Source organism: Muscardinus avellanarius (assembly GCF_963383645.1).
Source record: "Muscardinus avellanarius genome assembly, chromosome: 22".
NCBI classification, from domain to species: Eukaryota; Metazoa; Chordata; class Mammalia; order Rodentia; family Gliridae; genus Muscardinus; species Muscardinus avellanarius.
Window position 1 is genome coordinate 12,209,980 of NC_137808.1, and position 25,720 is coordinate 12,235,699.

A 25,720-nucleotide genomic window follows, 5' to 3' on the forward strand; every position below is an offset into this window, starting at 1 on the left:
AACTGTGTATTTCTGTTATTTTCCAATAGACGTCCTTCCACTGATCCAAACCAAAGATGAAGAAAATTATGCCACCGTGATTGGGTACAGCGCATTCTTACACTGTGAGTTCTTCGCTTCCCCTGAGGCGACAGTGGCCTGGTAAGCTGGCGTGTCAGTTTCTACAGAGACTTCCTGTGGGGGAATCTGCCCCCTTTTCTTTCTTCCATCGTTTGACTGACTATATTGGGTCCATATTGCTACATGAAGACGATTCCTTTGAGAAATAAAGAAACCACCTTAATTACCTGCCGCTCCCGCAGACACTGGCGAGGTTTCTAAGATTATCCCACACGGGGAAATCCTGAAAGCCGTTTGTGTTCATAAAGGAAAGCCAATAATCAAAGTGATTCCTAAGACACGTTCAAAGGTAGATTTGGGTGTTCATTACGCGGATACCTCAGGCCATAGATCACTTCACGGATGTTGTTTTGGGATCCTCTAAATAATTATCTGAACCTACATTTAATTCCAGATACAGATGTTTAAGACTTCACCAACATTTCTTTTGATTATTTTTAAATATACTTTAATTGGTGCATTGCATATATATATCATGACGACGTATAGAGTGAATATAATATTTGCTGCGTTTTCTGCCAGATCTTACCCTTCTCTGTACACTGAGATCAGTATGGATAGTTTTGGCATGTGTATATAGCATTATTTGCACTGTTTTCTTTAACAAGTTTCCTTCCCCCTCCTCTCTTTCCTAAACATCCTCTGTTGAAATCTCTCTTTTGCTATCCGATTTCTCTCTAGCTTCTACACAGGCAAAAAGTAAAATACAGCCCTTCCTTTTCTGAGACTAGCTAATCTCATTTGTCTTAAGATTCCCTAGTTCTGCCCATTTCTCTGCAAATGGTGTCATTAACAACCCAAGCCAGGTGTGGTGGTGCACGCTTATAATCCCAGCATTTGGGAGGCTGAGACAAGTTTGTAGGAAGGCCTCAGCTACGTAGCGAGGCCCTCCACAACTTAGTGTGACCTTGTTTCAAAATAAATAATAAAAAATAGGGCTCGGAGGTTGAATGCCCCTGGGTTCTACCCCTAGTACCACAAATAAATAAATAAATAACCCAATAAAAATGGACACTTGAACTTAACAGATACTTCTCAAAAGAAGAAATACAAATGACCAATAAAAATATACAAAAATGTTCCACATCATTAGTAACCAGGGAAATATAAATCAAAACTACACTGAATTTCTAATTCCAGTTAGAATGGGAGTCATCATTTTGATTTTAGATTCAGTATTTTACTCAGTGTCATGAATCCAAACACATTGTCATATGGCTCTACAATATTGGTTACTTTGCTGAAAAAGCTTGGTTGAACTCCTGCTAAATAATTTTGCACCGCTTTGCATGGTCCTGAGTAGCGTAAGACAGTAAGCCAAGGACATTCTGATAGAGTCAGCATTTGTCTGTCCTTAAAACTGTGATATCTGAGCCGGGCGTGGTGGCGCACGCTTGTAATCCCAGCGCTTGGGAGGCTGAGACAGGAGGATCGCACAGGTTCGAAGCCAGCCTCAGCTACTTAGTGAGGCTCTCAGCAACTTAGTGAGACCCTGTTTCCAAATAAAATATATTAAAAAAAATAGGTCTGGGAGTATAGCCCGGAGGTAGAAAGCCTCTGGGTTCCACCCCCAGCACCACCAAAAAAAAAAAAAAAAAAAAAAAAAAAAAAAAAAACCTGTGATATCTGGTTCATCATGGATTCTGTTTGACATTATTTTCCATTGTTAAAAATACCACCTTAAAATATTTATCTCAGCTGGGCATGGAGGCACATGCCTATAAGCCTACTACTGAAACAGGAGGATTGCAGGTTCAAGGCCAGCCTCAGCCACTGAAAGAGACCCTGAGCAACCTAGTGAGACTCGGTTTCAAAACTGAGAAATAAAAAGAACAGAGGGGGTATCTCCAGAGGTAGGATGGTCCTGGGTTCCATCCTGGTACCAAAGTATAATTAAGAGGATGCCATCACTTCAAAAGATAAATAATACATATGTATAATATATTCGTAACATGTTTATTATATTATGCTAAATATATGTTCTAAATATACACATAATATATTATGAATGCTAATATATTTATATATTGAAAATAGATATTTAATTTATGTTAAATATAATATATTTACATGCGATTGTATAATTTATTAAATTTCTTTTTACATTTTATATAAATAATTACAGACATTTATATCTAATTTATCTTACTGACATGCTAGCACCCTCCTAAATTTGGCCCCAAAGGCAAGCCCATCACTCAGCCTAATCTCTGCTCTGTATGGTTCTATCTGAGTAGCAGCCACAAAAAAATCCCTTGTGATTTTTACTCTAGTAGACACTTATTATAAAATGTGCAGGCTAAATCAGGTCAGGCAGGAAATACTTGGGAAATGGATGGACGTAGGAGAAAATGACTCAGGGGCCAAGGGGGTAAATGTTATTCATGTCCCCAGAACAGGCGAGACTTCTGACTTATAATATTTCTGAATGACCAATGTTCTCCCAGGACAGCGGGAGGTTGGGAAGGTTCATTATCTCTTTCAATTACCAGCTACTACCCTGGAGCAATCATTAACTAAAAAGCTCACCATCAATAAGCCAGAAAATATTTATTAAGCTCTGAGCACAGAAACAAAGTGGCGCTGAAAGCTAGGGGAAAGATAGGCCAAGTGGTGAGCTGGGATTGGATTCCCTTTAGCTGAAGCCTGTTTGGACAAATAAGCTATATACCCATGACCATTTATGAGGGGGTGGTGTAAATCCTAGCGAGGCATTTATTTATTTTTATTTTTATTTTTTACTGGTGTAATGTATTCATACATCATAATGGTATAAAGAAAATACTTTTGTAGACATACATGCACATATCGCCCAGTTAGCCCCTACCCGATCCCCACCCCGTTCCCTCCCCATCCCTCCTTCCCATGCTTGGCTTAGTAGTTGACATCTAGTTTTATAGCAGTTTATCCAATATTAACGATGATAATCTCCTAGTGAGGCATTTTAAAAGGTTTGCTTGCCGGGCATGGTGGCATGCACCTGTCATCCCAGTACTTGCAGACTGAGACAAGAGGATTCCAGCTTGAGAACAGCCTCGGCAACGTAGAGCCTCAGCAACTTAGTGAGACCCTGTCTCAAAATAAAAAATAAAAATAGGGGTGTGGTCCAGAGGTAGAATGCCCCTGGGTTCAATCCAGTTTATTGGGTATGTTGGCACACACCTGTAATCCCAGTCCTTGGGAGGATGAGACGGGGGTGGGGGGCTCCGGTTCTAGGACAGGTTCCAGGGCGCAGGTTTCAGGACAGGTTCCACGACAACCTCAGCAACATAGTGAGACTCATGCCAACTTAGTGAGACCTATTTCAAAACAGAAAATAAATTAAAAGGGAGAGCTGGGGGGTGTGGCTTGAAGGTAGAACACCCTTCGAGTACCGAGTTCAATTCTCAGTACCAATAAAGACAAACAAAATAAATACAAATAAAAATAAATAGGTCCACTAAGTTCCTAAAGAAGAATGAGCTTGAAGAGTATCTGTTACAAGAATGCAAAGAGCCTACAGTTTTGCTGTGCCCCAAGTTGAATTCTGCTCTGTCCCTCCGCAGGGAGGCCGCGGATGAAGCGCAGCCTCTGCAAGGCAGGCGCTACCACGTCCACAGGAACGGCACCTTGCAGATTGACCAGGCCACGGAAGAAGATGCGGGCTCGTACTCCTGTTGGGTAGAAAACGCTGTGGGAAAGACCGCCGTCACTGCCACTTTGGATATTAGAAGTATTTCTATTTCCTATACATATATATATATATTTTTTGAATGGATTCTTTGCACAGGTTGACTCCTTTTTCATCATCCCAAGTGAAGCAATATGTTCTCGTTTGTTTCGAAATAGGGTCTTGCTAAGTTGCTAAGAGTTTCAGTTGCGGAGGCTGACCTTGAACCCGCAATCCTTCTGTCTCAACTTCCCAAGTACTGGGATTGCACAGATGCACCACCACACCCAGCTTGAAGCAGTCTGGTTGCAAGTTAACACTCCACAGCCCCCCTTGAAATGATCCTGGGTTGAACTTCATCTTTGAGGCTGTTGTAAGCAAGACGGGATATGCTTTACATGCCTCAGTCAACATTTCACTGTTGTGACCCGATAAGCCTGGCCACACAACCGAGAGGAAGACTTATGTGCTCATGGTTTTTGGAGATTTCAGGGTACGGTCCATGTGAGGCTGGGTCTGTGGAGCTCAGGGCGTGGAGGTGGAAAGCAGAGAGAGAAAGGCGGAGGCTGGATATAAAAGAGAGCCAGCAGGCAAGGGAATTCAAAGACACAAGCAGTGTCCAAGACCACACTCCAGGGACCCACCTTCTCCAGCCACACACCACCTGCCTAGGCGACCACCCAGTAAGTCCATCACAAGGGATTCACCCACCAAGGAGATTACAAGCTCATCACTTAATGACAGCAACTCTGAACATCAGTTCATGAGCTCTTTGAAAAACATTCTGTATTCATAATATTTTACACAGATTTATATGATTTTAAGAACAAACTATATAGCCCTGTATTTATATTTATTTATTTATTTATTTATTTATTTATTTATTTATTTATTTAATTTTGGTGGTACTGGGGTTCCTGGAAACCCTTCTACCTCCGGGCTACACTCCCAGACCTATTTTTTTTTGGTAGATATATTTTTATTTGGAAACAGGGTCTCTTAAGCCAGCGCGGCTGGCTTCGAACCTGTGGGACCTCCTGTCTCCGCCTCCCAAGCGCGGGGATTACAAGCGTGCGCCACCACGCCCGGCTATAGCCCTGTTTTTAGATGACCAGAAGTAGTCAGAGATTCTTTGTCGTATTCTACGATGTTGGCATTTTTATTTGAGTCAATCGTAGGTGCGTGGCCACAAAGTAAGCTGCACTCTCTGAGTCTCACCGCGATCTTTGTTTGTTTGAAACCAGACGCTACGAAGCTTACGATTTTCCCTAAGAACCCTCGAGTCCCCAGGTCACACGCACTCGAGCTGCACTGTGAGGCTGTGTGCGACTCACATCTGAAGCACAGTTTGAAGCTGTCATGGAGCAAGGACAGAGAAGCCTTTGAAATCAACGGCACGGACGATGGCAGGTAGGTGACCCACTTTGACAGGTGAGATGTGTGCTTGGGCTTAACACCTCACATTGGAAGAAAGCAACTCTAAAAGTATCCACGCCGAATTAAAATACAAACGCTGATGAGTGTATGTATTTTAGTCAATATTTAAAAGGTCCAAGCCGGGCATGGTGGCGCACGCTCGTAATCCCCGCGCTTGGGAGGCAGAGACAGGAGGATCGCGCAGGGTCGAGACCAGCCGTGTGCAGGTTCGAGGCCAGCCGCGTGCGCTGGTTTAGGAGACCCTGTTTCCAAATAAAAATGTAAAAATAGGTCTGGGAGTGTAGCCCGGAGGTAGAAGGGCTTCCAGGAACCCCAGTACCACCAATAAATAAATAAATAAATAAATAAATAAATAAATAAATAAATAAATAAAATAAAAGGTCCATACAGCCAGGTGTGGCAGCACACACTTCTAATCCCGCTACTTGGGAGGCCGAGGCACACAGGTTTGCAGCCAGCCTTAGCAACTCAGTGAGACCCTGTTTAAAAATAAAAGAAGAAAACAGGTAGGACTGGGGCTGTAGCTCAGAGCTGGAATGCCCCTTGGTTCAGCCCGTAGTACCACACACACACACACACACACACACACACACACACACACACACACACAGAGTTATATAACACTTGATTCAGTTTTTGATTGTTTGTTCATACCTTTGGTGGTCTTGCTGGTAGCTTTTGACCTAACACCTGCCACTCTTATAGTCTACAAAATGGGAGCCTCTCCAGGTAATGGAGGCAGATTGATTCTGTGGGTTCTGGTGCAAACAAAACCCTTTGAAAGACTGGACGTGCCAAACCTCATGGGGTCTGTTTGCTTTTACTTTGGGTTTTTGATCATGCCATATTGCAGCTGCGACTCTGGTATCTGGGAACTGCAGTCCCACAGCTCTCGGGATTTCCGAGCCCTTGCCTGCTCCCCTGCAGGTCAGAGCCACGTTCTGCTAAGAAAACTTCAGAGGACAATGGAGCCCCTTTCCCTCTGCCTCGCTAAATTACCAAAATCCTTCTCACCAGCAGAACCTGGCTTCCAAATGGAACTGGTAACAATAATCAGTTCTTGGTATCTGAAGAAGACTGGTTCTAATAACCTCCACAGATAACAATATTTATGAATGCTCAAGGCTCCAATAAGAAATGGTCCAGTAATTGCACTCTAAGCACAAGCCTTACTTGTGCTTTTGTGTGTGTGTGTGTGTGTGTGTGTGTGTGTGTGGTGTGTTTTCATGTGTATGAGAGAGAGACAGAGAGACAGAGACAGAGACAGACTGAGGATTGAACCCTGAGTCATTCTACCTCCAAGGTACACCCCCAGCCCTATTTTATTTTATTTTATTTTATCTTATCTTATTTTATTGTTTTCAAACATGGTCTCACTAGGTTGCTCAGAGTCTTGCTATTTCGCTGAGGCTGTCCTTGAACCTGCAACCCTCCTGCCTCAGCCTCTGGAGTACTGGGATTATAGGCATGTGCTATCATATCCACCTTGAGAGTGCTTTTCTATAAATCAAACATCTCATTATAAGTTTTAAATTAAAATTTTGAAAGGTGAAAGAAATTGCCTTCCACACAGAATACACAAAGAATGCTCTTTCAACTCAGTGCCCACTACTGTCACTACAATTTAAATATAACAGAACTTCATTTTTTAAAACAATAGGTGAACAGTTATTGTGATAATGCATAGGTAGAAGGTTAAAGATACAATTTATAAAGATGCAGTTTTCATGTCCTACACACTTCTACAAGATGGCAAAACTAGTATGAATACTGAAAGAACTAGTGGGATGATTTGCGGAAAGAAGTCCTGTCCTGCCACCTACTGGTCAAATCACGCAGCTGACTGTTACCAGATCTTACTGTGCTTTTTACTTGGAAGCGCAGGCAGAGAGAAAAGAGAACCCTACCAAAAAGTTATTGGTATTCTTGTATATAGATAACCCAGTCTGTGACATTTAACTGAGATTCAGAAGTCTCCCTTTGTTAGCAACATCATAGTCGACCTTCTGTAGGATTTCTTGTTCGTATCTGAGGAGTCATTCCAATAGGTCTCTGCTGTCATCAACTCTGATGCACTCTTAGAAATGACATGCAGCTTCTACTTCTACCTGCTCCCTGCTTCAAATATAGACACATGCCGTGGTTTTCAAAACCCCGATCCCAGCTGAGCACAGTGGTGCTTGCCTTTAATCCCAGTACTTGGAAGGCTGAGACAGACTTTTAGGTTCGAGGCTAGCCTCTCAGCAACCTAGTGAGACCTTGTTTCAAAAATAAACAAACAACAAAAACAAAAACATGCTGGGCATGTAGCTTGGAGGTAGGATGTTCCCCTGGCTCAACTTCTGTGTTTAGGTCAACATTCTCCCTATTATCATTGAAAACAACTCTCCACACAACTTAAGAGTTTTGTATTTGCTTACAGTTTTGGGAGATCTCCGGTTCAGTCCATGTGAGGGTGGGGCTGCAGATCTCAGGCCATGGTGGTGGGATGCAGAGAGGGGGAGATCAAGGGCTCTGCTCTTACACCATTACAAAGGATTTACCCACTGATAAGGCTGCAACCCTCGTAACTCAATTATGTCAACTCTGAACATTAGCACATGAGCTCTTCGGGACACATTCTGTATCTACCCATAATGCTCTAACACCACACACACACACACACACACACACACTAACACACACTGTGACCCCACTTACAACTACAGAGACATTTGTGTATATTTGAAGGATTCTTGAGCTCTGGATTCTATCTGCAGTATTTTCTTTCTTTTTTTTCTTTTTTCTTTTTTTTTTACGGTACTGGGGATGGAACCCCAGGGGCATTACACTTCCAAGCAATACCCACGGCCCTTTTTAAAAATTCTATATTATATCTATTTTTTAAATTCTATATTATATCTATATATTCTATATTTTTTCTAATGTCTATACTATCCTATATATATGGCATTTAATTCTTTATTTTGAAACAGGGTCTCACTGAGTTGCAAAGTAGCTGAGGTTGGCCGCGAACTGCGATTCCCCTGTCTCAGCTTCCCGAATGCTGGGATTCCAAGCATGCGCCTGATAGAATATTATTATGTGAAGCCGGCTTTTTGCTCTTCCTTAAGTCCTTCTCTGTTACTCTTTGGAAGGCTCGTGTTTCTATTCTTCTGTTGTCTTTTTCTTCATCACGCATTCTTTCTCTTTGGCTAGGATAGTGATTGATGGGGCTAATCTGACCATATCCAACGTTACCTTAGAGGACCAGGGCGTTTACTCTTGTTCTGCGCAAACTGCTCTGGACAGTGTGACGGAGGCCACGCAAGTGACCATCATTGGTAAGTGCCCTTGCTAGGGAGGCATCTGTTCTTAACGCCTGCATTGCTGCTCAAGTTTCATGATGCTTAGAGGGTAAAGTCCACCATTATTCCAGGCCCTGCATATATAACCTATCATTTGTGTGCATGTAAAACAAAATAAACAATAAAATAGGGCTGGTGGTATAGTACAGAGGTAAAATGCCCCTGGGTTCAATGTACACACACATATATTAGTTTGAATATATATTATAGATTATTATATACCTATATTACATATATATATTATATATACCTAGATTATTACATATCTATATATGATATTGTCTATGCAGGAGCAATGGCCAGCACTTCTCTTACTCTGTCTTTCATTATCAATTAGATGTTCCAGACCCACCAGAGAACCTTCACTTGTCTGAAAGACAGAACAGGAGTGTCCGTCTATCCTGGGAAGCTGGAGACACCCACAATAGCAATATTCTCGGTAGGAAGACTTGGATAACTATTTCCTTTACCCAATATAATCAAAATTAATATTATAGCCATTATTTATTACCCTGGATGGATGCTCAAAATACCCCTTGAAACAATCAATGTGGTGTGCCAATCTTAGCAACACTTAAGCATATGCAACATGGTCTAACATTTTATACCTGTTCTTGTTGCTAGAATATATTGTGGAATTTGAAGGCAACAGGGAGGAGCCTGGAAGGTGGGAAGAACTGGCCAGAGTCCAAGGAAAGGAAACCACAGTTACGTTGCCCTTGGCGCCATATGTAAGGTACCAGTTCAGGGTCACAGCTGTAAATGAAGTTGGGAGAAGCATACCTAGCCAGCCCTCTGAGCACCTTGAAACACCCCCCGCAGGTAAGTAGCTTCTCAACTCAGGATTCGCACAAACCGTTTCACTTTGGGCCCATCTTTGAATGTGTGAATCAAAAAGAGTGCACCCGTTAACCCAGTATTTGGGAGGCTGAGACAGGAGGATAACAGATTTGAGGCCACAATAAGCAAAACTCTCTGCAACTTAGTGAGATCCTGTTTCATGATAAAAAGATAAAATAAAGCTGGGGGTAGAGTTTGGTGGTAGAATGTCCCTGAATTCAATCCCTATTCCCAAAGAGAAAGAGAAGAGAAGAGAAGAGAAAGAAGAGAAGAGAGAGAAGGAAGACAGAGACAGGCAGAGAAACAGACAGACAGACTAATTAAGCAGTGTAAGGTTTTTAGATTTCCATCAACACTTCTGTAAACAGAAAGCATAAAATATTTGACGTGCACATATACTAGTCTCATATGTATTACATACTTGTTCAATAGAGAGCAGGAAATTGGGGTGGATGGTATATGAGAAAACTTTATTCTGATTAGTTTTCAGCACTAAATACCATGTTTAAACCAGATATCTTGAAGTAAGTTCAGTGTATGGAGAAAGTCTAGAATTTGGTTGTCCAAAAGAAACTTTTGACTCATTATAGAGAAATTGTTAAATATTCAGTTTATCTCTAATATTAATTCTTATTTGTGTGCGTGTGTGTGCGTGTGTGTGCGTGCGTGTGTGCGTGTGTGTGTGTGTGTGTGTGTGTGTGTGTGTGTGTGTGTGTGTGTATTGTACTGGGAATTGGATCCCACATTGTTCTAACTCTGAATTATACCCAAGCCCTATTTTATTTTTTATTTGGAAACAGGATCTCACTAAGTTTTTGAGGCCCTCACTAACTTTCTAAAGCTGGTTTCAAACCTGTGATCCTCCTGTCTCAGCCTCCCACGTACTAAGATTACAGGCATAAAACATCGTACCTGACTTGTGAAAAAAAACTTTTTGACTCATTAGAGATACTTTGTTAAATATTCGATATGTATAACATGATTTATTCATTCTTATGCATTGGCATTTTTTGCATCTATCTCAAATGCCAGAATGCCAAATTTCAGGAATAACAAGGCTCACATAATTTGTGTTATTGCGCTGACACTTGGCACCATTGTGATAAGAACATGACATTTATTTTCTCTGAGTGAATACACATGCTAAGATAGAATTTCCTTTCATGGGCTGAGAGAAAGCAAGACGAGATAATAAGTGAATCGGATACTTGTAAGATGTTAGTGCACATGGAATTTCGCACTAAAATCACTGCCAAGCTCTTCCGAATAAAATGATTGCCACTGAATATATTTCAAGGTTATACTACACGCTGTTTTCAGTCTCATGTCCCTAAAACTTGGCTGTTGGTGTTAATGCATGAGGTCTAATTTTATTCTCCTACAGGCAAACACTCACTACATGTATTTCTATCAACAATTCTAAAGGAAAGCTTATAGCGGGTTTAAAATGAAAAGAAAAACATTTTAAAAAGCAATGCTTAGAATTTCAACTCGAGTTTAAGAATTTAATATATTTTTCTTGAGTGTCTGTGCCACGGCTTTGTGATCTATTCATCTGTTGGTAGACAGGTAGACACCGACTTAGGTTCCATAATTTTGTGACTGTGAATTGTGCTGTATAATATTCTGACTTGAGTTCCTTTGGAAGGATGCCCAGGAGAGGTAACGCGGGCCCCAGGGTGGCTCCATCCCCAGTCTTCTGAGAAAACAACACACTCATCTCCATGGTGACTGTAAGAGTTTGCATTTTACCCAGCCATAGTAAAGAAAAACAAAATTATGTCCTTTACAGGAAAATGGATGGAATTGGAGACTATTAGGCTGTGAGATTAGCCAGTCTCCAGCGGTGAATGATTGTGGGCTTCCTCTAATATGCAGAAGCCAGAAAGAAACTGGGGAACAAAAGTAACTTCAGTGAAGAGGCAGAGACTCAGGTGGAGCGATGGAGGGGCTTGGGGAAGGGAGGGGGGATGGAGACCTGAAAAGGTAATAGCTGAAGCCGGCGTGGTGGCGCACGCTCGCGCGTAATCCCTGCGCTTGGGAGGCTGAAACAGGAGGATCGCACAGGTTCGAAGCCAGCCCCAGCTACTTAGTGAAACCCTGTTTCCAAATAAAATATTAAAAAATAGGTCTGGGAGTATAGCCCGGGGGTAGAAAGCCTCTGGGTTCCACCCCTAGTACCACCAAAAAAAAAGAAAGAAAAAAGAAAAAAAAGGTAATAGCTGAACTAATGCTGTGTATGTGTATTAACGCACCAAAGCCAATCTCGAAGACACATATGGGGAAGGGAGGGAGAGGGAGAGAAACACCAAGGGCTGGTGCATGTCTGCTCCTGTCACTCTAAACCTCAGCGTTACAGTGCACAAAATAGACATTGTAGTTATACATTATAGTGAGGTTCAGTGTGATCCAGAATATACATGCATACAACACTTGGTATAATGTGTGCTAAGCCATGTAGTATGCATTAGTTATTAATTATATAGCTGGGTGTGGTGGTACATGCTTGTAACCCCAGTAATTGGTAGGCTGAGACAGGAGGATCACAGGTTCGAGGCCAAACTGAGCTACTTAGTGAGGCCCTCCACAACTTAGTGAGACCCTGTTTCAAAATAAAAAAATAAAAAATAGGGCTGGGGGTATAACTCGAAGGTAGGATGTCCCTGAGTTCCAAAATTCAATCCTTAGTACAGCAAAATAATAATAATAATAATAATAATAATAATAATAATAATAATAAATGATGATTATAATATGACATAATTAAGAACACCATTTTACTCTACAAAATATACATTGAAACAAAAATATACATTTATAGTTACCTAATATCTTTTTAGGGACAGGATCATATTGAAATTACTATATCTAACAAAAGTCATTTAAATATTTGTGTTTTTTTGGGGGGTGGGATATATGCTCATTTATCTGTTGGTTACAATGCAAGGAGAAAAATGATTTTAAGGCTTACTGTCTTTTCAGCTCCAGACAAGAACCCACAAAACATAAGGGTCCAAGCCTCTCAACCGAAGGAAATGATTATAAAGTGGGAGGTGTGTATAGCTTTGCATGGTCCGTATTTCCTTGAGTGTTTTTCCTTCCTTTTAGGTCTACATGACAAGTAAAATAACAATATAATATAATTTCACACATTCATTCATTCATTCTGGTGCTTGGGATTGAACCCAGGGACATTTTATCTCTGAGCTACACCCCTAGCCCTATTCTACTGTTTTTTTAATTTTTGAATTGGGGTCTCACTAGATTGCTGAGAATCTAAGTTGCTGAACCTGAACTTGAACCTATGGTCCTCCGGTCTCAGCCTCCCAAGTGCTGGGATTGACTGGCATGCACGTACCACCATGCCCAGCTAATTTCATTCTTTCTCATGACTGAATAATACTCCATTGTCTATACATACCACATTTTTTTAATCCATGTGTCTGGCCTTTGTTATAGCCTCTGAAGCCCATGGAGCAGAACGGGCCAGGGCTGGAGTACCGAGTGAGCTGGAAGCCCCAGGGAGCCCCCGTGGAGTGGGAAGAAGAGACGGTCACAAACCACACGCTGCGGGTGATGACGCCCACTGTCTACGCTCCCTACGATGTCCAGGTGCAGGCCGTCAACCAGCTGGGCTCTGGGCCGGAGCCTCAGTTGGTGATTCTCTATTCTGGGGAAGATTGTAAGTTCTGCGCCTGACAACCCTAAGCACTGCCCCCCCGCACATCGCTTGTATGTCCACAAATATTTTCAAGCATCTACAGCATGCAAAGAAAGTATAAACGCTGCAGAAGATGCAAAGAAATGGGCGCACAGTTGCTACTTTAGAGTCAGGGCGTTGATCAGTAGAGAGGGTGCAAGTAAGGGCTTTAGAAATTCAAACTCCATCCATTTACCCAGCACAGTATATTTCTATTTTGAAAGCCATCTGCAATTATCATTCAATTCTATTATGCAGCATGACAAATTATATATACATATACATATACATATACATACATACATACATACATACATACATACATGCATATATATATATATATATATTTTCTTTTGGTGGTACTGGAGTTCCTGGAAACCCTTCTACCTCCGGGCTACACTCCCAGCCTATTTTTAAAAATATTTTTATTTGGGGCGACCAAGAAAAGCGGGGCTTAAGAGCCCCGCTAACAACAAATCTCCATTACCACAAAATCAGCGCCTTTCATAGCCAGAAAACACCATCACCAGGAAACAAAAAATCACCAGGCTCCAGAGAGAAAGCGGACTGAGAACAGAGCCACAGAGGAGATACACCGGCCTCGTGCCCGAGGACGCGGCAGATGCGGCAGCAGCGCCATACTGCCGGCGGTACCGGCGAATTCACGGGATGGCTACAGTAAGCCGAGGTGAGCCACTGCGGAACAGCCAGGCGGGATTTCTCCACGCAGAGAGCGTCTAAAGCTCCCAGTGGCTGAGCTCAGCACACGCTGCAGGGATTCAGAGTCGAAATCAAAACCAAGAAGAAAACGCCAGCCCCATAGCCGAGGGTGTAGCAGCAGCGCCATATTGCCACCGGCAGCAGCAGCAGCGAATTCAGCGAGGCCAGTACAGCTACATCTGCGCACTCAAGAACAGTGAGTCAAATTGTGGGCCACAGAGGAGAAATCCCAGTACTGTACTCACTGGGACTTGACCCAGTGGGGGAGGGGCGGCGGCAGAGATATCACACCATAGGAGAACGTGCAACCTGGCACCCCCCACAGTCTAAAGCAGCCTCTATCGACTCTCTGGGTTGGAGACTCTGTGATAAAACCCAGTAAAGGAGTAGTGGGGTCTGAGATACTACTGACTCGAGATCCAGAACACCTTAAGTGAAGTCATAGTGACCCAAGGGAAGAACCCAGAGAAGGCACAAACATCCGAAATCATGGGAAAGAGGAATAATACTGGAGCAATTAATGCCCACAACCCCACAACATCAGAACCTGATAAAACAGAAAATCAGAGATTTCTAGAAGATCAAATCAGGAAAATAACTGTAGAAATAATAGAGGTGCTTCGAAAAGAACTCAGAGAGAGCCAAAAAGAGATAAAGGATGCAATTAATGAAGTAAAGGCCTCAATTCAAAGCACAAACAACCGATTAGACCACATGGAGAACAGAATCTCACTCTTAGAAGATGAGCAATCCAAAAATGAACGCATAGTTTCTAATCTAGAAAAAAATATCCGACAGCAGGAATCTGATATTGAAGAAATATGGGCCCATTTTAAGAGAGCTAACCTAAGAATAATTGGAATAGAGGAGGGAAAAGAAAGTGAAATCAAAGGGATCAACAGTCTCTTCAAGGAAGTAATAGCAGAAAATTTTCCAGACATAGAGCAAGAGGTCGATACACAGGTCCAGGAAACTTATAGAACTCCCTTTAGACAGGATCGGAAAAGAGGATCCCCACGCCACATAATTGTCAAAATGACCAATGTGGAAGCCAAGCAGAGAATCTTAAAGGCAACAAAAGCAAAGGGCCAAGTGACATTCAGAGGCAAACCAATTAGAATCACTCCAGACTTCCCAAACCAAGTCATGAGAGCCAGAAGGGCTTGGAGTAACATATTCCAAACTCTGAAAGAAAACAACTTCCAGCCAAAAATTTCCTACCCAGCAAAACTTTCTATCAAATTAGATGGAGAAATAAGAAGCTTCCATGACAAACAGAAACTGAAGGAATTTATGTCTTCAAAACCAGCACTAGAGAAAATACTCAAAGAGATTTAACTACAAAGAAGAAATAGGTAACACACAACAAAACTAGAGAAACAAGATTTTCCATCCAACAGACAACTAAGACTGATTATCTGTGGAGATTCATTATTTATGTTAGTCTTTTACCTTTCTCTAAAGGGTATTGTTTGCCTTTATTGTTGTTAATTTTTAGGATTTCTAGTTGGAATATTAATATACCTTCAGATATAGCAATTGGAAATATTTTATCCCATTCTATTAGTAACTGTTAACTCTGTTTACATTGTCTTTGGATATACAATATTTTTTTTATTTTTTAGGGAGTTTGTATACGCTTCTGTTGCCTGTGCTATTGAAATCATACCCAAGAAATCACTGCCAATTTCAATGTTGTGAGGTTTTATGACCCAGATTTTCTCCTAAAAGTTTATAGTCTTAAGATTTATATTTAGGTCTTTTATCTATTTTGAGTTAATATTTGTATATGGGATTAGGTAAGGGTCCAATTTTATTCTTTTCCATGTAATTATTATGTTTCAACAATATTTAGTTAAAAGATTAATATTTCCACCACCAAATGTTCGTGGAAACCTTGTCAAAAATAACTTGACAATATAGGGAAGAATTTAGCTCTAGGCTTTTATTTAACTCCAATGGTTTATATATCTGCCTTTAGAATAGTACTACACTGTTTCAATTATTGTAGCTTTATATGGTTTGAAATCAGAAAATATATATCTTCTAGCTTTGTTCTTTTTCAAGATCGTTTTGGGTACCTAGAGTCCATATTCCATTTTAGGATAGATTTTTTTCTGAAAAATAAATATACAAATATATGATAGCTTCACCTAAAAAATAGAAAAAAAATATTCTCTGGTAAGAAAGAAAGCAAAAAGAAATATTGAAATGTCATCTTTAAGTCATCAAAAGCTTGGTATCAGACAAATGAAACTGTTATGTGAGATTACCATTTTTAATTTTAGATAAATTGCCATAATACTAGATGTCAACTACTAAGCCAAGCATGGGAGGGAGGGATAGGGAGAGAATGGGGTGGGGATTGGGTGGGGGCTGACTGGGAAAAGTGTGCAAGTATGTCTACAAAAGTATGTATCCTACTAAAAAAAAAAAAAAAAAAAATTTTTATTTGGAAACAGGGTCTCTTAAGCCAGCGTGGCTGGCTTCGAACCTGCACGATCCTCCTGTCTCCACCTCCCAAGTGCAGGGATGACAAGCGTGCACCACCACACCCGGCTTATATTATTTGAAAATAGGGTCTTGCTAAGTTGCTGAGCCAGGCCTCAAGCCTGCCATCCTCCTGTCTCAGCCTCTTAAGTCCTGGGATGGACCGGAAGCCCTACCATTTCTGTCTGGACTATTTGTCTTCATTACTCTGTTTGTGGTCATCTTTCCTTAGAATGTAGTACCAATACCCATCTCATAGGGTTACTCTAAATATTCTAAGAGCCAACCCAGGTAAAGCTCTTAGAACAGTGCCTGACCCTTCACATATGTGTAATTGGTATTAACTGTTATTAGCATTTACTTAATCTAATCCCCTATGTTTTTCATATGTTTGATTTGGTGCATTGGGATTGCACATCATACTGAGGCATAGTGTGATAAGAGCATCCGTGTACAAAACTCTTGGAGCGTTTTCCTCAGGGCCGCTCCCTTGGCCCCTTCCCCATACATGTCTTTGAGATTATTGGTGGAAATTTATTATGCACATATGTAGCATTATTTTACCTGTTATATTCTGTCTGTCTCCATTCCAGGTTCCCCTAACCTATCTTCATCTCTTCATTTTTTATATTCCATCCCTCTGTTTTTCTATTTGATGTCTGTTTTTACTGTTAATAGTGTAGTTTATTAGCCGGGCGTGGTGGCGCACACCTGCAATCCCAGCATTTGAGAGGCTGAGACGGGAGGATCGCGGTTCTCAGACAGTCTCAGCTACTTAGTGCGGCCCTTTGCAACTCAGTGAGACCCTGTTTCAAAATAAAGAACAAAAACTAAGGCTGGGGGTTTAACTCGGAGGTAGAATACCCCTGGTTTCCATCCTCAGTACTGAAAAGAAACAAAAATACTGTCGTTTATTGTTTTCCAAAGGCAAGATGCCCACAGAATATCTCACTGGACATTGTTTAAACTTCCATTTCAGTCTGCCTACCACATCGTTAGCATCTGGAGAGCTTCATTTCTCAGTAGGGAACTGGCTGTCCTCTTCTAGAATCCCATTTGGGCCGAGAAGCTCTTCTATTAGGATAAATTATCGGTTCCACTTGGAATTGATTTCACAGGCGTGCTTCCCCAGGTTAAACAGTCTGAAAACCCCTGTTTGGAAGAGGACAGTCATGATCATGTTTGGAGCTTGTTGAAGGCTAATCAGTTTTCCTTGCTTAACAGACCCTGATACAGCTCCAGTGATCCTTGGTGTAGATGTCGTCAACAGCACCCTAGTAAAAGTCATGTGGTCGACAATCCCCAAGGACAGAGTACATGGGCATCTCAAAGGATATCAGGTTTTTATTACCTTTTTATTTTCTTAGTTGAATTGTATCTTTCCTGAGAATAGGAGTTCATTTCAAAAGAACCCAGAAGAGCTGGGTGTGATGGAATACACTTGTAATCCCACTACTTGGGAGGTTGAGATACGAGGATCACAGTTTCAAGGCGAGCTTCAGCAATTCAACTGGACCTTGTTTCAAAATAAAAAAATAAATAAAATTGGGCTGGGGTATTGTTTGGAGGTAGAATGCCTGTGGGTTTGATCCCCAGTGAAAGAAGGAGGAGGAGGAGGAGGAGAAGGAGGGAGAGGAGGAGGAGGAGGGAGAGGAGGAGGAAGGAGAGGAGGAGGAGAGTAGGAGGAGATGATGATGATGTGGTTGTCCCAGTAGGGTCGCCATATTGAAGTATTATTATTATTGTCATTGCAGGTCAATTGGTGGAAGACGAAGAGTCTACTCGATGGGAAAACACATCCCAAAGAAGTGAATATTCTCAGATTTTCGGGACAGAGGAACTATGGCATGGTTCCTTCCCTGGATGCCTTCAGTGAATTTCACTTAACAGTCTTAGCCTATAATTCGAAAGGAGCTGGACCAGAAAGTGACCCGTACATATTTCAAACACCAGAAGGAGGTAAAAGAACAATAAAGAATAGTGTCAACACTGGAAATTATCCACTGGCCACAGCAAACACCTCTTTTCCTCTTAACAATTAATTGTGTGCTTGATTTATTTACATATACATCATATTTTACTTATCCGCTCCTCCATCGATGGGCATCTACGTTGATTCCATATTTTAGTCATTGCAGATAGTGCTGCAGTAAGGGATACAAGTATCGTTTTGGTATCATGATTTCAACTCCTCTAGATATTCCCTGCAGTAGACTTGCTGCATCAAATGTTCATTCCTACTTGTAGTCGGCTGACACTTCTCCATATTGTTTTCTATAATGGCTAGAGTAATTTCCATTCCCAGCAACAGGGAATAAGAATTCCCTTTCCTCTATACCATTCCCATTGTTTGTTTATATGTATCCCCTCCCCTCCCTCCTCATGCTTGGCTTACTGATTGACATCGATATGTTTGTAAAGTACATCATGTGCATTAGAGAATTGCCCTCTTCCCCCCTTTCATACCCTCAAATCAAAATTACCCTGAGCTTTCACCTAACTCCAACCAGAATGGCAATCATTCAAAACACAAACAACAACAGATGCTGGCGAGGATGTGGAGAGGTGGGAACTCTGAGACATTGTTGGTGGGATTGCAAATTAGTGCAACCATTTTGGAAAACAGTATGGAGAATCCTCAGAAGAATGGGAGCAAATCTACCATTTGATCCAGCAATACCACCTCTGGGTATCTACCCAAAAGAAAGGAAACCAAACTACCAAACTAATGCATGTGTATCTATGTTTATAGCTGCACAATTCACCAGAGCCAAACTATCAGCCAGCCAAGATGTCCATCCACAGATGAATGGATTACAAAACTGTGGGATATGTACACCATGGAATTTTACTCAGCCATAAAGAAAACCATAATCACATTATTTATAGGGAAATGGATGGAACTGGAGGACATTATGCTAATTGAGATTAGTCAGTCACAAAAAATAAAAAATAGGATGCTCTCACTAATATGCAGAATCTAGGGAGAAAATGGGTTATTTGAGGAACTCTAGACAGAGAAGGAGATTCTATAGATGAGCAAATAAGGTGACCTAATTATGTTCCTTTTATGAAGGAACTTCTCAGTTTTTTATAGCAATTTATCACCTACCCATGTATGGTGGTGCATGCCTGTAATCCCTGTACTTGGGAGGCTGAGACAGGAGGATCGCAGGTTCAAAGCCAGCCTCAGCAACTTAGCAAGGCCTTCAGCAACGTCAGGAGACCTTATATATAAATAAAAAATAAAATAGGTCTGGGGGTATAGCTCCGTGTTGGAATGCCTCTGGGTTCAATTAAAAACATAAAAATAATTATTTTAAAGGAATTTTCCAATTTATGAGTGTTCCTTTATGACCTTGTATTTTCTAGTACCTGAACAGCCAGCTTTCCTTAAGGTCATCAAAGTTGATAAAGACACTGCCACTTTATCCTGGGGTCTACCTAAGAAACTAAACGGGAACCTAACCGGCTATCTGTTGCAATACCAGATAAGTAAGTGGGAATCTGAACTGGGGTTAGCCTACTAGTATTTAACCTTCTGCTTGAGTATTTGGCTATATTTATATTAAAGACCTAGCGATCAGCCAGCTGTGGTGGCACACATCTGTAACCCTAGTGCATTGGAGACTCGGACAGGAATATCGTGGCTATGAGGCCGGCCTCATCAATGTAGAGAGCCCCTCAGCAACCTAACGTGACTTTGTTTCAAAACTAAAAATACAAAGAACTGGCGGCACAGACCAAATATACTATAAGGCCCCTGGGTTCAATCCCCAGAACAAAAAAGAAAAAAAGAAAAAAGAGAGAATTTAGCATGAATGAAGTCATAGAAAATGTGTCAAACAATTGTCCATTTTTTTTTCTAGTTAATGACACCTATGAGATTGGAGAATTAAATGATATCAACATCACATCTCCATCCAAGCCCAGCTGGCATCTCTCGAACCTCAACGCAACTACCAAGTACAAGTTCTACTTGCGGGCTTGCACCTCCAAGGGTTGTGGCAAACCCATCACGGAGGAGAGTGTCACCTTAGCAGAAGCGGGTAAGTACCCCGGCTCTGCACACTGCGTCTTTTGGAACAGCCATCCCAAAAGGCGGGCGCCGTTGTCCACCAGGAACGGTTGTGATACGATGCAAATCTCCCTGACTTTCCTCTCCCACCGACAGAGGTACAGAATTCATGAATCCTCTTTGCAGAGATCACCTTGACGACTCACAGATTTCTAAGCAATGGAGATCAAAGCATAGCTGTTTATAAAATCAGCGGCCATCGTCCTACTGAATTAAATGAGGGGGACATAAGGTCATCCACTCATTCAAAATGCTACCACAAGGCTATTTCTTTCTTTTCTAGAAAGGAAACCTATTTGCCTTTTGCCTTGGGGTAGGCATTATTCTGCGACACGGACCTAATATCTCTCAATCCCGTGTTTTGATTTCTGTGCACATTGGTTCATACATCTGTTTAATTTCACCATCTGCAAGGTCGATGCCAAATAACCGATTTGAAATTTGCTCACAAGTCTATGATTTCCCCTCGAACAATTCTCCCAATTCAACCTGCATCTTTCTGTTTGTTCCTAACTTACAACCAATTCCCTTCCCAAATTACCTCCCCAGTTGTGATTTTAGCAGTGTTTCTACTATGCCTTCTTTAATATCAGTAGTGCATGGTGGCGCATGCCTGTAACATTAGTATTTGGGAGGCTGAGACAGGAGGATCGCAAGTTCAAGACCAGCTTCAGCAACTTAGTAAAACCCTGTTTCAAAACAAAAAAATACAAAGGGCCGGGGGTGTTGCTCAGAGACAGAACATCCTTGGGTTCCATCCTCAGTCACACACACACACACACACACACACACACACACACACACACACACACTGCTTTGCAGATACACACATCCTGTATATTCTAGTACACAGATTAGAAAACTGAGGCTCATTTTCCTTTATGCCTGACACATTGGTTCTTGGAGCATGCAAGTGCTGTTTGTGTGATTTCATAGCTGACACCACATCTTTTCTGTAAATTAAAGACACAGCTAATGCGCTCCAGTATCATAAAGCAGATTTCTTCACGTCCTGTGCCAGTAATTTAGCAATGTTGCCTATAAGTCTGTTTGTGATCTTTTTTAGGAATCTCCATTTTCAGTCATCTGGCCACTGATCCCGATTCCTCTTCTGTTAATAGGGCCTGTCTTGTCATATGAGCAGGGGGAAAAAAATTGTAATCTCTTTTCCCACTAGCTTTTAACCTGATCTTTAAAAAAAAAAAAAAAAACATATGTCTTGGCACCACTCAGCAACCTCCAAATGATTGGAATCTGCGTGCCTATCATCTCCTCTTTCTACCCAGCTAGCATTCTGAAGATTATTTGGCATTTGTTTACAGCGTAAGATTTAATAGACTTTCTTTCTGATGGTTTCCTGGTTGTTCCTCCAATTTCTAAGTGATTCACATTCCAAAATCTGAGTTATCATTATTTTTTTCTTACATGATACTAGAAATTGAATCCAGGAGCATGCTACCTCTGAGCAACACCCCCAGTTATATTAGTATTAGTATTAGTATTAGTATTAGTATTAGTATTAGTATTATTTTACTTTTTATTTTCAAACAGGGTTTGGCGACATGGTAAAATTCTTATTACGTTACTGAGGCTGGCCTCCGACCTGTGATCCTCTTGTCTCAGTCTCACAAGTACTGGGATTGTAAAGTATGCACCACTGCACCCAACTCCTAAGAGTTCATTTTAACTCTTAGATTTAGCTATTGCAAGCCGGGTATGCATTTGGGAGGCTGAAGACACGAGGATCACAGATTCAAAGCCAGCCTCAGCTACTTAGTGAGGCCCTTTGCAACTCTGAGACCCTGTTACAAAAGAAAAAAGAAAATAATTGGACTGGGAGGTAGAATGCCCATGGGTTCCATCCCCAGCACTCCCCCCCCCCCAGATTCAGCAATAGCTATATTCGTAATTTATGAAGTTAAGTACAAATGTCTTGTGTCATTAGTAGGTTGAATAGAATACTTGGTTTTTCTCTTTTTCAAAAGCTTGTACTGCTTAACATTATACTAATATTTCTGGTTTTTCAAGGGCAAAATTAATCACACTTTATTTCAATGGTGGCCAATCTTAAAGGCTTTGCTCAGCTGCATAACTGAACTGATTTTTTCCATGGTGCATTTTAAGTAAACTCAGGAACTACATAATCATAATTTTATTCTAGGGTGAAAATTTATAACCAAATATCAAGTGTAATACATACCCACCTAAAAGAGTTTCATAATCCCTTATATTTTCAGTAAGGGGTATATTTTATTTCATGCATAAATTGCTAATATTTTTTGGTTTATATTTTACAGTCTTGAGTTGATTCCTAGCAGAATTATGAATCAAATGCAAAAAATATTTCACACATTCAGTTGCAAGATAAGAAATTATATATATATATATATATATATATATATATATATATATATATATATTTAAGCTTGATTCATTTTCATCTGTTACTGCGAGACTCTACCATTAACATGATATCATAAGCATCATTCTTTTTGGACAAGTATTCATTTCTCACATTTTCAAAAAGTCAGTGAACCCATCCCATGTATATGTGCCTATAAACCTGCATTTTATGTAGCTTCCGATCCTACTAACTTTAGATATTTTCTACACGACCATTTTATGATGTGATTCCATCAGTATTTATGGAGAATAGCAAGGCAAAAAATAGCATACATACAATATACTTCTTAATATATAGGCATATTAAAATACTCAGTTCATTAAAATGATGTCTCATGCTATCGGATATAAGTAAAAAATGTTCATTTACCCAGTAAGTCTGTGAAAATCCAAATTATACAAAATTATATTGTGTCATATATTTAAAAAAATATCTGTGCTTGGGCTTGAACCATTCACGGGACCAGGCAGATTCATAGCACCTCTTGTCAGCAGACATTTCATCGTAGGTGACCATGAATTGAGGTCACTTTCATTCATTTATTTTAGTATCAAAAAAGGAAAGTCTTAGAATGTTGGGTTCCTGGATCACATGGTTGTCAACTAGCTAAGAAAAAAGTGCTAAAATGGCTCTTCTTTTTCTGTTTTTAATCTCAAATAACAGTATGTTTTCGAGCTTTGATGTGCTGCCTTGCAATTCATATGGCTTAACTGTGTACCTTTCTTAGGTAAAGGTGTCAGGAAGATATCAGAAGGAATAAATCTCACTCAAAAGATTCACCCAGTAGAGGTATTTGAGCCGGGAGCGGAGCAGATAGTTCACCTAATGACTAAGAATTGGGGTGATAACGATAGTATTTTTCAAGATGTAATTGAGACCCGAGGGAGAGGTGAGCAATGAGATTATATCCGGGGTAGCCATAGACCACACATCTGTGTTCCGTGCGTTCATTTGACCTACGTCCTCCATCCAAGACAAAAAACAAAAATAAAAAAAATACAGAGTACGTCAGCTGCCAAAGTTCTCATTCCATCTTTTATTGGCAGAGCATTTTTAAACGATCACAAAGAAAAACGCTCCGCAGTGGTCCAACTTATCTCTGTCACTGCCTTAAAATAGCTCTTGCTGATTAACACGGGCTAATAACAAAAACTAAGAAAGGAAGTAAAAACCGGAAAGTGACGGAGCCGCACAGAAGCCCCGTGGCGATCCGGCCTGCCTCAAGTCCAGCGGCTTCCGCTCCTCTTGCCCTTTCCTGCTCTGTATTTAACGTCCTCCATCACTGTCCTCCGGTTTCCATCTTTAGAATCAAATGCAATTTAAATAAGGCCTCTTCTTAATAAAGATCTGGCCTTCCGTCCTCTTTCCTTTGTTATCCTTCCAAAGGAAAAGAAAATGGATTCTGTTTTGTGTGTTTAAACCCCACGTCTGACTTGCCCAAACATCATATGATGCCAGAGATGGCTTCTAGAGTTCAATGCTGTGACTTCTCTCTGTACACAGAATATGCCAGTTTATACGAGGACATCTCCACCCAAGGCTGGTTTATTGGTCTCATGTGTGCCATCGCTCTTCTGACGCTGATATTGTTAACTGTTTGCTTTGTGAAGAGGAATAAAGGTGGAAAATACTCAGGTAAAATGGTATCCTAAGGCGGTTTTCATCTTAGACAGTATTTTTCTGGGAGCTATTCTTCAGATGTGCCTTTGAGCTTTTATAATTACACACTGAAGCCAGGCACGGTGGTGGGTACCCGGTCATTCTAGTAGTTGGGAGGCTGAGGAAGGAGGATCACAGGGTTGAGGCCAGCCTTGGCGACTTAAGACTTTCACAACCTAGTGAGACCCTATTTCTAAACAAACAAAAACAACAAAAAGAGCTGGGGGTGTAGATCAGAGGTATAAAATTGTGGGTTCAATCCCCAGTACTGCACATACACAAATAATTACACATTGAGTTCAAATTTATATTAGCCAATTGGGAATACTATATACTGTGTGTGTGTGGGGGGGGGGGATATTGCTTAATTCATTAACCAAGAGGATATGCAGCCTATAATTTTATCACTAAATAGTGACCTACTTTCTAGATTCTCATACTTAAAATGGGCTCTACCAAGACATAATATTTTCAAACTTCTATTTTCTATTCAAGAAATGTCAGAGATATTGAGAAGACATCTAAGGTGTGACATTACTCAGCCATACATTTTTTTAATTTTTTTTTATACTGGGGATTGAATTCAGGGCATTCTACCTCGAGATACATTCCCAGGCCATTTCATTTTTATTTTTAATTTTGAACCAAGGTCTCACTAAATTGCTGAGGCAGGCCTCCAACTCAATATCCTCTTGTCTCAGCCTCCCAAGTATAGGGATTACAGGTGTGGGTTACCACACTCGACACGTACACGTGTTTTAATGTCCTTAGAAGGACAAGCCCTTCTAGTCTGCATTGCTTTTATGTACGTGAGAACACATTTGGTATTTCTATGACATACATAGGCTGTACTACCTCTTGGGTTCATGACACAGCCAGTAGAATTTTTTATAAGTCATCCAATTTGTTAATGTTCGGATTAATGTTAATTTTCTCCAAGTTCCAGACTTACTTTGTCCTGCTCAGATATTCATATTATTATGATAAATTTTGCTTAGTAATTATGGTGCTTTTGCTGAGAGGGAAGGATTTTGAAGCCACACTTACACACTGGGTGATGTCTGCATTAGAGAGAAGTTCTCTATTGGCATGGGGCTCAGCCAGCCACAGTATTTATTGGGAATACATCATGTACATAGAACCACCGTGAGTGTGATGTATTGCCTTTTATAAAATTACATGGGTGATTTATGAAGCTATACATTTCACTTTTCCCTCTGAAGTCTGAATTATTGTGAATTGTATTTTTGATGACTAATGGGTATGGTAGGCAATT

General features: G+C 40.8%; 1 protein-coding gene across 3 annotated transcripts in view; it reads left to right on the forward strand.

Moving 5' to 3' along the window:
- The window catches only part of CHL1 (cell adhesion molecule L1 like), a gene marked incomplete at both ends in the record, with an annotated part of 73,613 nt that overhangs the window by 42,664 nt on the left and 5,229 nt on the right, over window positions 1-25,720 (forward strand). For 2 of the 3 annotated variants that reach the window (XM_080718208.1, XM_080718209.1), the window contains 14 exons: window positions 30-141; window positions 3,666-3,832; window positions 5,014-5,179; window positions 8,405-8,529; window positions 8,891-8,992; window positions 9,178-9,375; window positions 12,376-12,446; window positions 12,853-13,075; window positions 17,528-17,643; window positions 18,058-18,262; window positions 19,676-19,798; window positions 20,173-20,352; window positions 23,513-23,674; window positions 24,289-24,420. In XM_080718208.1, coding sequence (XP_080574334.1) covers window positions 30-141; window positions 3,666-3,832; window positions 5,014-5,179; window positions 8,405-8,529; window positions 8,891-8,992; window positions 9,178-9,375; window positions 12,376-12,446; window positions 12,853-13,075; window positions 17,528-17,643; window positions 18,058-18,262; window positions 19,676-19,798; window positions 20,173-20,352; window positions 23,513-23,674; window positions 24,289-24,420 — 2,082 coding nt within the window. The remainder of the gene's footprint in view (window positions 1-29; window positions 142-3,665; window positions 3,833-5,013; window positions 5,180-8,404; window positions 8,530-8,890; window positions 8,993-9,177; window positions 9,376-12,375; window positions 12,447-12,852; window positions 13,076-17,527; window positions 17,644-18,057; window positions 18,263-19,675; window positions 19,799-20,172; window positions 20,353-23,512; window positions 23,675-24,288; window positions 24,421-25,720) is intronic. The other variant, XM_080718210.1, reaches the window with a different exon arrangement.